Below are 14,288 nucleotides of genomic sequence, written 5' to 3' on the forward strand. Positions count from 1 at the left end.
GTGTTATTGTTGTGTGTGTGTGTGTGTGTGTGTGTGTGTGTGTGTGTGTGTGATATATAATGTGTGTGTATATACTGTAAGATACGAATGCTGTGATTATATTGCCTGTACATGGAGCTTTTCTCCCCGGGCCTCCTCTGAAAACAGGTTCTGTTGACCCAGTCAGACTATCCTGGTAAACAAATGTCAAATAAAATAATACGTGTGTGTGTGTGTGTGTGTGTGTGTGTGTGTGTGTGTGTGTGTGTGTGTGTGTGTGTGTGTGTGTGTGAGTGATATATAATGTGTGTGTGTATATACTGTAAGATACGAATGCTGTGATTATATTGCCTGTACATGGAGCTTTTCTCCCTGGGCCCCCTCTGTAAACAGTTTCTTTTGACCCAGTCAGACTATCCTGGTAAACAAATGTCAAATAAATAAAATAATGTGTGTGTGTGTGTGTGTGTGTGTGTGTGTGTGTGTGTGTGTGTGTGTGTGTGTGTGTGTGTGTGTGTGTGTGTGTATATATATATATATATATATATATATATATATATATATATATATATATATATATATACTGTAAGATACAAATGCTGTGATTATATTGCCTGTACATGGAGCTTTTCTCCCTGGGCCTCCTCTGAAAACAGGTTCTGTTGACCAGTCAGACTATCCTGGTAAACAAATGTCAAATAAAATGGCACACACATACATACATATCTATATATATATATATATATATATATATATATATATATATATATATATATATATATGTGTGTGTATATATATATATATATATATATATATATATATATATATATATGTATATATGTATGTATGTATATATATATATATATGTATAGATGTATATCTGTGTGTGTGTGTGTGTGAATGTGTGAGTGATATGTAATGTGTGTGTTTGTGTGTGAGAGATATATATAATGTGTGTGATATATAATGTGTGTATGGAGTGTGTGTGTATGTATATACATATATATAGATATAGATAGATATAGATAGATATAGATAGATATAGATAGATATAGATAGATATATAGATATATATAGATATGGGTCTACTTTGAAACCTCTAAATCCCATAACATCGAATTTCATAACATCTGACACTAAAAATCCCAAGAAGATAACATCCCCTCCACATATAACAACATTAAACTAACAAACTTTTTACTACGTTTCTACAGGGGGGCAAGCCCCTCTGCACACCCTATGTGGGGTGCTCTGCTCCCCCCCTTAAATTAAATATACCAATTCCAGGATGGCACTACATTGGGAAAAAGTTAATTTCCTAACCCCACTGTATCAAGCCCCCCTGCAGAAACATAGTAAAATGTGTGTTTGGTAGTTTTCGTGTCATTATATGTGGAGGGGATGTTATTTTCATGTGATTTGTACCGTCAGATGTTATGAAATTCAGTGTTATGGGTTTTAGATGTTTTGAAGGGGATATATATATATATATATATATATATATATATATATATATATATATACATATAGGTATAGAGTGTGTGTAATTAATTTACCAGGATAATCCGACTGGACATCTGGTGTCTGTTTTCAACTGAGTCCTGGGGAGAAAAGCTCCATATTTTATAGGAAATCAAATAATGGCAACAGTTGGTTACAAAAATATAATAGAATATAAAAATGTAAATTTAGTTACAAAGTAGATTAGGAGAGATGCTACTAAGTGAGGGATGATACTAGCAGATTAGGAAACCTATTATACATAGTAGATGTAATTTATACAGTATACATAATGAGTGTAGTTAAGACCGTCTTGTCTTGTATTCTATCAAGTAGTGGCAGTATATGCAGTATGTACAGTATCAATGGTAGAAAAAAAGTTGGTGAATACCAGAAGCATGAGGGAATAACAGCAGGACCGCTATGAAGTTGTCTTACAGTCCATGTGGATTCGGGGGGGGGGTTGCAGTTACAAAAGTGGCTACTGTAGAGGTATGCTAAAGGAGGTTTTTGAATGTAGAGGTAAAAGCTTTGAATTCTGAGTTCAGGGGGCAGGGTGTTCCATATTGTTGCAACTTCATTAGGGAAGAGAGCTTCACCTGAGCTATTTTTGCTTGGAATTGTATTAATCAGAGCTGTATTACTGGATCGTAGTTGTCTATTTGAGTTGTAAAAGTTGAGGAGACCAGTCAGGGCAGGGGTTTTCTGAGGACAGTATAATATTTGGTGGGCTAGGTTGAGTTGTCGGTAGTGTAGTAGATTGGGAAGTTCGAGCCAATGCAATATGTGTAGGGATTGGCAGTGGTTGGAGAGGGATTTGGCGTTGGTTACAAACCTTACGATTTTTTTGTAGCAGGTGGAGAGTTTGTTCAGATCGGTTTTATTTAGCTTTTTTAGCACTGGGGATGTGTGGAGTAGTGGGGACAGGAGGTGGGTTCTGGGTGTATCAGTTCGAGCCTTGGAGTTGAGGTACTTTTTGCAGCAATAAAGGGTACCTAGTTTTTTATGGACTTTGGAGATAGTTATAGAGATGTGTCTTTTGAATTTTAAATGCGAGTCAATTGTAAGTCCTCGGAGTTTGGCCTCTGATACTGGGGTGATGGGTGTTTTATTGGTTGAGACTGTGGAGAAGTTGGGGGCGTTTGTCTTTGATGAAACAACGTAAGTTGTGTTTTCTTCGGGTTTAATATCAGTTGTGACTTACTTAACCAGTTTTCTATCTCTGTAAAGGATTCTTGGGCTTTTTGCTGGAGGAGTTGGATGTTTGGAGCAGAGCAGATCAGGGTTGTGTCGTCAGCGTATTGGACTATGTCAGCTTTTGTGGTTGCTAACCTGAAGTTGGTTTGTGAAGGTGTTAAAGAGAAGGGGGCCTAAAATAGTACATTGTGGGACACATAGTGTGAGAAGAAGTGGGGGAGATAGGGAGTTGAGCCATTTGACAGACTTTTGGTGGTTGTCTAGGTAACTTTGGAACCAAAGTAGGGAGGGTTTGTTGATGTTGAGGTCAGAGAGGTATGTTAGGAGTTTATTATGAGAAATTGTGTCAAATGCTTTGGATAAGTCTAGAAAGGTAGATACTAGGTTGCCTTGGTTCCTGATTGAGTTTGCAGTGCTGTTGAAGTTAATTAGGGTGGTCGGAATCCATGTTGGCATTTGGAGAGGAGTTTATTGGAGAGAAGATGTGTGAGTAGTTGATGGTGGATGCACTTTTCTAAGATCTTTGATAGGGGGTGAGAGGATCACGATGGGTTGGTAATTTAAGAGGTCAGTGGAGGGGCTACCCTTGTGAAGGGGAATGAAGAATGAAGTCTTCCATAAGGATGGACGATATTTTCTTTAATGGATCTATTTATTAGTAGTGAGATGAGATAAGGTATGGCCTGGGATGCAAGTTGAAGGTATTCAGCGGGAAGATTGTCTGCTGGTAGGGTGGTGAGTTTGAGTTTGGATAGGTATTTTTAAATAATAGTGATTGGTGCTGGCTCGAGAGAGAACGGAGTAGTGTTATTTTGGGTTATAGGGGGTTGTGGTGGGTTGGGAGTGTTTGTACTGTTTTAAGTTTAAGTATAGAGGTGATAAAAGTATTCCTTAAAGCTGGTGGCTATGTCTGAGTTTGTGCCATCTGTGTTGGGGGGGGGGGGTCTTTCCAGGCTGGAGGATGTTCACTGTAGCAGAAAAATTTTGAGGGTTGGAGCTATATTTACTTTGTAAGGAGATATAGTGACTTTGATTGTCACCCCCTACTTTGTTTTTTTTGCCTTATTTTGTAGTTCAAGGTAGATTTGCCTAGTTGTACGTGTCTTGTGTTGTCACCAGATTTTCCAGGCTTTGTCCCTGTCTTTGTGTAAGGCTGTATTGGATTTTTGTAGCCAGGGGGCAGGATTACTACGTATCGAACCTAGTGCCATGTGGATTCTTTATAATTATTTACTAATGCCAGGGCGCTTGTATGGGCTAGGCTTGTAAAGGCTCCAGTGCCATTAGCCTAGTACACACCTATGAACCTAAGCAGCCCCCACACCATTTCTCCACTCTGGGTTCTTTATAATTGTTTACTAATGTCAGGGCACTTCTTTGGGCTAGGCTTGTAAAGGATCCAGGGCCATTAGCCTAGTACACACCTATGAACCTAAGCAGCCCCCACACCATTTCTCCACTCTGGGGTCTTTATAATTATTTACTAATGCCAGGGCACTTCTGTGGGCTAGGCTTGTAAAGGCTCCAGGGCCATTAGCCTAGTACACACCTATGAACCTAAGCAGCCCCCACACAATTTCTGCACTCTGGGTTCTTTATAATTGTTTACTAATGCCAGGGCACTTCTATGGGCTAGGCTTGTAAAGGCTCCTGGGCCATTAGCCTAGTACACACCTATGAACCTAAGCAGCCCCCACACCATTTCTCCACTCTGGGGTCTTTATAATTATTTACTAATGCCAGGGCACTTATATGGGCTAGGCTTGTAAAGGCTCCAGGGCCATTAGCCTAGTACACACCTATGAACCTAAGCAGCCCCCATACCATTTCTGCACTCTGGGTTTTGATTGGCCCTCATCCTTCTTTTCCTTTATATTGCTTCCCATCAGTCCTCCGTAACTTGCTGTCTTTGTACTGCAGTATTGTTTCTAACTACATCAGTTTCTGTACCTACATCCATCCCTGATTCTCCATCCCTGGCTGTCAGCCTGCCATTGTACTGTTGTTGGCATTTTGTCTTTTACCCACCATACCTCTTGTAACACCTACACCACTTCCTCCATTTTGCATTCCCTCTTGTCTGTTTGTATTCCAGATATTCATACCTACCATCTACCATGCAACTTCTCTCATTTACCTGCTGCCAGACAGACATCACCATGCCCCCAACATGGATATTTCTTTCCCTCCAGCACATGTGCAGGTTGTCCATTCTTGGTCACTTAAACCTGTGGTATTCACCCCCCTTCTGCTTCCTTGTGTCTTTTTAGCTGACATGCATTTTATAACACCTGTGTATAGGTTCATAGGTAGGTACTAGGCTATTGGCCCTAGGGCCTATACAAGCCTAGCCAAAAAGGTACCCTGTTTTTCGCCACCCAAATTTTCCTCACAGCAAGATGTTGTCGCATTCGATTCTCAGCTAGAGCGTCTTTTGTGTGGAGGCATGCGTGAATGGGCATGCCTTCATTGAAGGTTGTGCATCAGGGCTGGTAACTCGGCATGTAAAAATCCACTAACAAACATTAGCAGACCGGAGTTCTGCTGTGGCGACCCCTAACCGGGATAAGCCGAAAGACACAACAACAACCCACCATACCTCTTGTAACACCTACACCACTTCCTCCATTTTGCATTCCCTCTTGTCTCTTTGTATTCCAGATATTCATACCTACCATCTGCCATGCAACTTCTCTCATTTACCTGCTGCCAGACAGACATCACCTTGCCCCCCAACATGGATATTTCTGTCCCTTCAGCATATGCACAAGTTGTCCATTCTTGGTCACTTACACATGTAGTATTCATCCCCCTTCTGCTTCCTTGTGTCTTTTTAGCTGACATGCATTTTATAACACCTGTATATAGGTTCATAGGTAGGTACTAGGCTATTGGCCCTAGGGCCTATACAAGCCTAGCCAAAAAGGTACCCTGGCTTTCGCCACCCAAGAAAATTATTTTTCTGTGTCCCTGTCAAGCAGAACCACAGAAGTGATCCCCGGGGTGAATTTCCTATTACCCATCCAATCATCAAGATTTTCTTGAAGAGTGCTAATGAGGAGCTCTGTTTGACATAGATAGGTAGTCTGTTTCAGAGTATGGGAAGTGTCTGGGACAGGAATCTATCCCTCCAGCATGTTCTGTTTATTGTGGTGACAAGGTTTAGGTCCCTAGAGCGTGTAGCTCGGACGGCTTGGGATTTCTTTAAGTGGAGCATGTCCTACAGCTCTGGGCCTGACATAGTTTTGTATGTTAGGCAGAGATCGCTTCTGAGTAGGCGATATGCGACAGATTAAAGCTGGAGTTTTTGGAGTTGGTCTGCGTAGGGCATCTGTCTGAGGCCAGTAATCCTCTTTGTGAGGTATTTCTGCGGCCTTTCCAGTTGTTGTAGATGTCTTGTGAGGTATATACCAAAAGGGGCATTGTACTCTAATGGGTCTAATGAGTGATGAGTAGAGGGGAACAATGACCTCTTTTTTTTCTGGATGAGAAACCTTTTGTGATGAGGTGTGCCACGTAGAAGGATTTCCTGACCACTGTGGCAATGTGATTATCAAAGGAGAGACTACTGTCTGCCTGTGTCCCAAGGTTTCTTATCACACTTTCAGTGTTAAGTAGACTACCGCTTATGTGGTAGTTCATGGGTGCAGAGTTTTTACCAAAGGGGATGACAATGCACTTTTTGGCATTGAGCTTGAGACCATGGCTTTGACACCAGGCATCTGTCTCAGTGAGGCTCTTTTGTAGGATGTTCACATCGTTAGGAGTTTCGATTTATGGCTCCTAGTTTGCAGTCATCTGCGAATTTAGTTAGCCTAAGACCTTCTGTGTTAGCCTGTACTTTAGAGAAGTAGATACCAAACAGGGGGGGACCTAGGACTGAGCCCTGTGGTACTCCACTTGTCACTGGTCTGAAGTCTGATTTGGAGTCTGCTACTTTCACAGTGTGGGTTCTGTCCCTAAGCCAGTTGGCAGCCCATCTTGTGACATAGGGATTTATACCTAGTTTAGTGAGTTTATCTATAATTCCAGAGTGGGGGATGGTGTTGAACGTCTTGGCGAGATCAAGATAGGCTGTGTGAACCACATTACCCTCATCTATGGCTTTGGTGACAGCTTCAAAGAAGTCTATCAGGTTTAGGAGACATGATCTGCCCTTTACAAACCCGAACTGTGTGGGGTCCAGAGTTTGGAGATCTCTATTGTCTTTGTTTATGAGTTCCATGGCTTTGCAGACCAGGCTCGTCAGGCTAATGAGGCGGCAGTTCCCGGGGTCTGTTGTGACCCCCCCCTTTGTGGAGTGGGATAACCATCGTGGTGCACCATTCAATGGGCACAAAGCCTGATGTGAGGCTATGATTGAACATGGTACTTAGGTGGGGTGCCAGTTCATTCTGTAGTTCATGTAGAAGGCAGCCTGGGATGTTGTCAGGTCCCATGGATGCTGTGTTCTTGGCTTTGGAGAGTGAGGTTTTTACCTGTGCAGCCATGATTACAGGAACTTTGCTTTCTTCCGGTATAAAGATGGGCCCTTTAGGGGGTGAGAGGGGGGTAAAGTTAGCACTGAACCTGTCTGCCAGGATGTTTGCAATATTAGTTGGTTCTGTATATCTGTATATTTAGTGTCATTGTGCTGTAACTCAGAGCAGCTCTGAGTGTTGCCATTGAGATTCTTGACATAGCTATAGAATGCTTTGTGGTTGTCTTTAGAATCCGTGATGATTTTGTTTTCATAACTAGCTTTGGAGGATTTTATGAGGGATCTCAGCTTCTTACTGAGGCTGACCAGGGAGTTCCTCCTATCATGGGATTTTACTCTTTTTTGCAACAGTTTCCCTCTTCTGTTGAAGAGTTTGTTTATGGCAGGAGATCACCAGATTGGCTTCCTTTTTTTGGAGACTAGCACGATCCATGCACTTGTAAGTGCTTATAAAGTGCATTTGTGTAAGATTCAGCAGTTGTACCTCTTTTGTCCATCTGCATGGGTATCATGAAGTTTGCCACTTCTGTCTTAAGAAGCGTGAAGTTACCTTTGGAGAAATTGTTTATGGTTGTTTCCCTAATGGGGGGTGGGAGCGGGTTGTGGAGATCTAGGGTGATTAGCTTGTGGTCGGATCTGAGCAACGAGAAGCTGACCTCTGGTGTGGAACTCCGGTCGCCCATGTTGGTGATGACCAGGTCTAGTGTATTGCTGTCCCTGGTGGGTGTGTGGATAAGTTGATCCACGGCGTTGAACTTGATGAATTTCAGAAAACGTTGAGCAAAAGTGTTGGTACACGAGTAGTTTTCCCAGTTAATGGTGGGGTAGTTGAAATCACTCATTGTTAGGGTGTTGGGTTGTACCTTAATATTTTCCAGTGTATCAAGAAAAGACGCGTGGTAATCCTGGGGCATGGTGGGGGGGGGGGTCTGTAGCAAGCTACAATCTGGATTGCGGTTTTGTCCAGAGTTAGTTGAACTTGGATAATCTCGGCTGCATTATGCTGAGCAACTAGCTTGGAGGTGTGGATATCCTTAATGAATATGGACACACCTCCACCTTTAGTGTGGAATGAATTATAGCCTGGTAATGCAGGGGTGCTCTCTGGAGCTTTGAACCAGGTCTCTGTCACTGCACAGATGTCTCTGTTCTCCATTTTAAGGAGTGCCTTGAGTGAGTGCATTTTGAGGTTTAGACTTCTAGCTTTGAGTAGCATTACCCTCAGATTTTGATTGTTTGTACCCATTACGGTGGTGAAGTTGTCATTTGAACCTTGCCTAAAAAAGGCACTATAGGGGTGGCATGAGCCTTTGCCAGTGTCCGGAATCCCAAGGGCGACAGGTGCAGGCCATTTCTGGCAAAGCAGCGTGGTCTGTCGATCATGTCATCCCAAGCAGACAGATACTGGATTCCCTTAGAATGACACCAGAAGCTTAGCCAATTGTTGAAGTCAATCATTTTGTCCTTGTGCTGTGGTATTCTGGGTGATGGCATGATGCTACTCAGGGCTAGGGTCATACCTGCCTGGGCTACAAGATCGGAGAGCTCCTCCATGTCTCTTTTCATTTAGTCCAGGGAGGTACGTCTCAGATCATTCACACCAACATGGACAATGACAAGTCATATTTGTACTTGTTGTGGAGTGACCAGAGTGCGTGCTTTATGTGGCGGATCCTGGCACCTGACAGGCAGCTGACAGTAACTTTCTCCTTATTTAGCCTGGTGAGTGGAACATCAGTGTGCCTGACTATAGAGTCAGCTATGACTAGAGTGTTGGGTACGTTATGCCTTATGGGCTGTAGTTGAGTGGCACACTGAGTATGTGGACTATGTGTCATTTGAGTTGTGTTGGGGGGGGTGGAGGTTGCTTGCATTTCTGCTTTGGAGGTCTCGGTTCTTTGGGCAGATTTTTACTGAGAACCTCCGCAAATGTAGGTGTGTGTTTTGTGCTTCTTTGTGTGTGTTTTGGTGGTGTAGGTTTTGGGGGACTATGTGATGAGTGTGGTGTGGTGCAAGTGTTTACCTTCTCCTCCTCTTGACTCTCTAGTCCAGTCTTCGGTGAAAACAGCTTTGCTTCCAGTTTGGCTATATAACTGCATCTCTCACAGGTCGTAGTGTTGGGTGGTAGGAGGAGAGAGTTGTCTGTGTACATGAGGCAATTGCTGCATTTGTCTCAAGATGCCCAGATTCATTAAGTAGACAGGAGAAAACACCGGGAGCTGACCTTTTAGACATGCCTGGATAGGTGCTTATTTGTTAAGTAGTAAAAACTGTTTTCCTCCAGACAAGTGAGGAAAGTTGAGTGCTATAGTAATTTGTAGCTTATTTAGTGCTGAACAAGCGCTGAGCTCAAAGAAACAGATTTGAGTGCTAAAATTAAAAAGCTGGCTAGTTGCAAGGGAAAATTTGAAGCACATTTTATGGCGCCAGGAATAGTTTAACCCTAGTTAAGTGGGGGATGGGTTCAGGAGCTTACAAACAGTCCTGAATACAGCAAATCTGTATCTGGGCAAGACTTGTTACAGGAAAGGGGCTTAGAATTTTTTTTTTTTTTTTTACAGTAAAGTGGAAATGGAGAAAGCTGGAACAGAAGTTAATTCAAGGTTAAGAATCTGAGTGGGTTGGCCTTCACAAATGTTCTGTATTAGATTGAATGAACTAATGACACTAGACTGGGAGGAGTGTCACAAATCAAATATACAGTATGGGCGGGCATATAGTCCTGTCTGCACATTTTTTGGCCCTGCTCTTTTTGGTCTGTCACGTATCCCCCTGAGCGTTAGCCCATATTACATTACTCTTACACACCTCACTCTCCTTTTCCTAGCTTTCCCTTAGGGTTTCTGTATCTTACTCCTTCTGTTTACTCCAAGTCCATGTAAATCTTTCTGAATATTTTCTTGTATCCTTTTACTTGCCTTTGCAAGGCTTCAAATGACAAGCCCACAGTGGCTCCCCAGGGGTACTTGGCACTGGTATTGAATGCTCTAGAGATTAGCATCCACCTTGCTCATTCTGAAATGAAGGGGCTTATGTGGCGGACATACCCCCTGCTTCTTCATATAGTAAGAGAGCAGCTGATGGTAGGCTGCCTGGATTATGCTTCATGGTGAATCGGTGCAAAGCAGCTGGTCTGAATTTCCTTCATCACAGCCTGAAAGAAGCGACTGTAGTGGACATTACCTAGAAACTTTTTCAGGACAGCTTTTTTCCAGGTCATCTTACAAGGATGAGCCAAATCTTCCAGCTCTGTGATGAGACCATTTTGATCTGGCCTTCAGTCCTTTGGCGCATTCTTTACATCATCCTCTGCAGATTCCTTTAGCACAAAAATAATTCTGGTTTGAGAATGTATATTGGATTGACAACGGAGAGAGGGGGAGGGGAAGGGTGAAGTGAAAGACTGGCGCTGGTAGAGGTTTTCATTTTAATGTAAAGCAGAAGCTAACAGCCATATACATACTGCACGATAAAGATAAGAATTAATCAGTTGGGGGGGGTAGAAAAGATTAGGAAAATGGAAGGGCGATTTACAACAAAACATTAGGCGCACATTTGTATGTTTAGGATTTTGGGATGGAAGTGCTTGAAAATCCTTTTTTATACCCCAAGCAGACTTTAGAGAATTACTCCTCAAGCAGATAGTAAATGCTGGAGGCGTAATGGGAGCAGACCTCTCAATCGTCCCAATTGTGGGGGGATGCTCTTGTTTTCTACCCTTATTCAGGATGTGCCTATTTTTTCACGATATGTCCCTATTTTTCAGGCTTGATTTACCCCTTAACACAATTTTCTGAATCCCCATCATCACGTATAATTTTTGAAGCTGTCTAGTGCATACAAAACAACGCTACATGACCGACGTACTAGTTATAACAATAATTTAAGCAAGGAAGACACATATTTTACAACTCCCTGATGTGTGTCTCAGAGGATCCCCTGTGCTATGGAATAAGTTGCGCACCTACGTGAAGCAGAGTTCATCCTTTTATAACAAACCTTGATCATTAGATGGGAAATTGCAAATTCACCCCTGCTCTGGATTCCATGTCTCTGATGGACAGAGGTCAACAGTAAGTAAATTTACTTACTAACGTACTACTCCCCCGATACATGCATAACCCTGAGTTGCCTCATTACTAACCTTCCCCTCCATTTAGGTATCCAAGTAACTCTGGGATAGAACTGGGTTGGATTGCATGGCTAGGTCTGTAAAGACCCTGGTGGATGTAACCCTTGTATGAATCTGTGTGTGAAGACCCTGGTGGGTGTAACCCTGGTATGAACCTGTGTGTGAAGACCCTGGCGGGTGTGTGAAGACCCTGGCGGGTGTAACCCTGGTATGAACCTGTGTGTGAAGACCCTGGTGGGTGTAACCCTGGTATGAACCTGTGTGTGAAGACCCTGGTGGGTGTAACCCTGGTATGAACCTGTGTGTGAAGACCCTGGTGGGTGTAACCCTGGTATGAACCTGTGTGTGAAGACCCTGGTGGGTGTGAACCTGGTATGAACCTGTGTGTGAAGACCCTGGTGGGTGTAACCCTGCTGTGAACCTGTGTGTGAAGACCCTGGTGGGTGTAACCCTGCTGTGAACCTGTGTGTGAAGACCCTGGTGGGTGTAACCCTGCTGTGAACCTGTGTGTGAAGACCCTGGTGGGTGTAACCCTGCTGTGAACCTGTGTGTGAAGACCCTGGTGGGTGTAACCCTGCTGTGAACCTGTGTGTGAAGACCCTGGTGGGTGTAACCCTGCTGTGAACCTGTGTGTGAAGACCCTGGTGGGTGTAACCCTGCTGTGAACCTGTGTGTGAAGACCCTGGTGGGTGTAACCCTGCTGTGAACCTGTGTGTGAAGACCCTGGTGGGTGTAACCCTGCTGTGAACCTGTGTGTGAAGACCCTGGTGGGTGTAACCCTGCTATGAACCTGTGTGTGAAGACCCTGGTGGGTGTAACCCTGCTATGAACCTGTGTGTGAAGACCCTGGTGGGTGTAACCCTGGCATGAACCTGTGTGTGAAGGTGGGTGTAACCCTGGTATGAACCTGTGTATGAAGACCCTGGTGGGTGTAACTCTGGCATGAACCTGTGTGTGAAGACCCTGGTATGAACCTGTGTATACAGCCATACTGTATTCCATCTCGTTGCACCATTTGCTTCCAGATGCTTTGCATCTTTCCTTCAGCAGAGATCCATATGTTACATCTGTGGTCAAACTGACAGGTCAGAAGTTTGTAGCACATCTTACATCCTTATGAAGGAGGATCAGTTCACTCTCTTCCATTCTTCAGCTGTATTTTCTTCCTTGCAAGATTCATTAAGAAAGGTGATTAACAGTAATTTAATTTATTTGTTCAGTTTTTTACATTGTATGACATTTATAGTTTCCTCAAGTTTGCAGTGTCACTGTTGGGGATTTGCCAGTTATGCGTTTGTTAAATATTTTCTCATATATGTTTAATGAATATTTGAATGGTCAACGATTAAGCCCTGCAGGTAAAACATGTTAGTGAACCAGGGCTGAAATAGTCCTTTGAGAGCCTTAACTGTGTTGCTTATACCGTTTTTGTCATCCCCTTTCCTTTTGACCTTGGATTTTATGCTTGCATACAGATAAGACCAGGATATTTTACATATTTTTATGTCTGTATTTCTTGCAGATGTTCAGTGTTTGGAGGAGATAGCAGTTGTGAATGGATGGGCAGGGTCAGAGGGGATTTTGGAGGTGAAACCAGCGCTGGACCACCTACATGAGGCACTGAAACGCTTGGCACATGATCTTGCACTAGAAGAGTGGCTCTGCTCCCACAATCTTGAACATTTTTCAAAAAAGTGAGTATGACATAGAAATTTTAGAAGGAGTTGTGATTTAAAAGCTGTAAAATGAGCTGCCAACTTGCTGACAGAAGGGGACAAAAAGTGTGTCTAGTTTCCCAGAGCAATGCAGTCTCTGTCTTGCAGTTGCTATTGTTCATGTCTTACATTTCCTCCCATTAGCTCTCCACAAACCCCCCATACTCTTTGACCTATTTATCGTATTAGTGATCAAACAGATAGCACACTTGACTTTGATGCTCAAGGCTGTGGGTTCTATTCTCACATTAGGTACATCAGTTGTTGATTTTGCATTGTAGTATAAGTGGGGTGCTGCACTCCTGACTGTTATTTTTGGATGTCCTATTTGCCTGGTGTTAGCTGAGGTGGACATTAAGATCCCACAGCACCTATCAAAAAGAGTAGAGGAAGTTCCCTGATGGCCTGGATAAATTTCCTCTAGTAATATCAGCATCACCTCTACAGGAAAAGATAAAATTGTTGAAAATAGTGATAAAGAGATCAGAAAGACATTTGAATAGAAACATTTTAAGCTATCCATATGAGAATTCATCAGAAATAAGTTTTATTTGTGATGAAGTCTCATATGGAGATGAAAGTGCTAAAATGTTCTATTAAAGTGTCTTTATTTTATACCTGAAGTCATCTCTTTGTTCCATCTCTTTGTTTTCGGCTATTTTTTATTTTGGTTTGTTTTGGTACTAGTTTTTATTATACAAGTCTCCTGTGAAAAGATGCCACTTGCCCTTTTGGAACTACCATCCTCAACAAAGGATGGATGGATGGATAGATAGAATACTTTTTTTTTACATGTTTAGAAAGTTTGTTTCACTGAACCACCACCCTCACTGTAAAAATGTATCTCCTCATGTCCAGGCTGAGAAAGGTGCTTTAGTCTTTCAACTGTGCCCTGTGCTGTCCACCCCAAATATTTACTGTTACCTGAATTCCATTATTAACCTTTTCTTGTTGCATGACCTGGCATACCTGCATCATAATTATAACATACATTGTTGACACCCTTCTTTCTTGATTCCATTAAATAAAACTGTTATAAATGTGTGTACTTTAGAATAAAAGCAAGCCTGTGTTTTGAAAGCATTATACACATTCACTGTTAAAATAGAAAAGGTTAATATGTGTAGCGTTTCAATGTTTTTATTACTGTAACAGAAAAGGTTCATTTGTTTAAAGTATCCGTTATAGAAGTGGTCTTGCATTGGAAACCGAGAACTAACTTTGAGGCTAAAAGGCCTTTCAGAATATTTTTCAATTGAACAGGAAGGATGTAATGTAAGTTAAG

General features: G+C 42.5%; 1 protein-coding gene across 2 annotated transcripts in view; it reads left to right on the forward strand.

Moving 5' to 3' along the window:
* Nucleotides 1-14,288, forward strand: part of AREL1 (apoptosis resistant E3 ubiquitin protein ligase 1) — a 1,112,453-nt gene that overhangs the window by 154,485 nt on the left and 943,680 nt on the right. For both annotated transcript variants that reach the window (XM_044074621.1, XM_044074622.1), the window contains exon 3: nucleotides 12,811-12,982. In XM_044074621.1, coding sequence (XP_043930556.1) covers nucleotides 12,811-12,982 — 172 coding nt within the window. The remainder of the gene's footprint in view (nucleotides 1-12,810; nucleotides 12,983-14,288) is intronic.

This window comes from Protopterus annectens, chromosome 6.part0 (assembly GCF_019279795.1).
Source record: "Protopterus annectens isolate FY-2018-M chromosome 6.part0, PAN1.0, whole genome shotgun sequence".
Classification (NCBI taxonomy): domain Eukaryota; kingdom Metazoa; phylum Chordata; order Ceratodontiformes; family Protopteridae; genus Protopterus; species Protopterus annectens.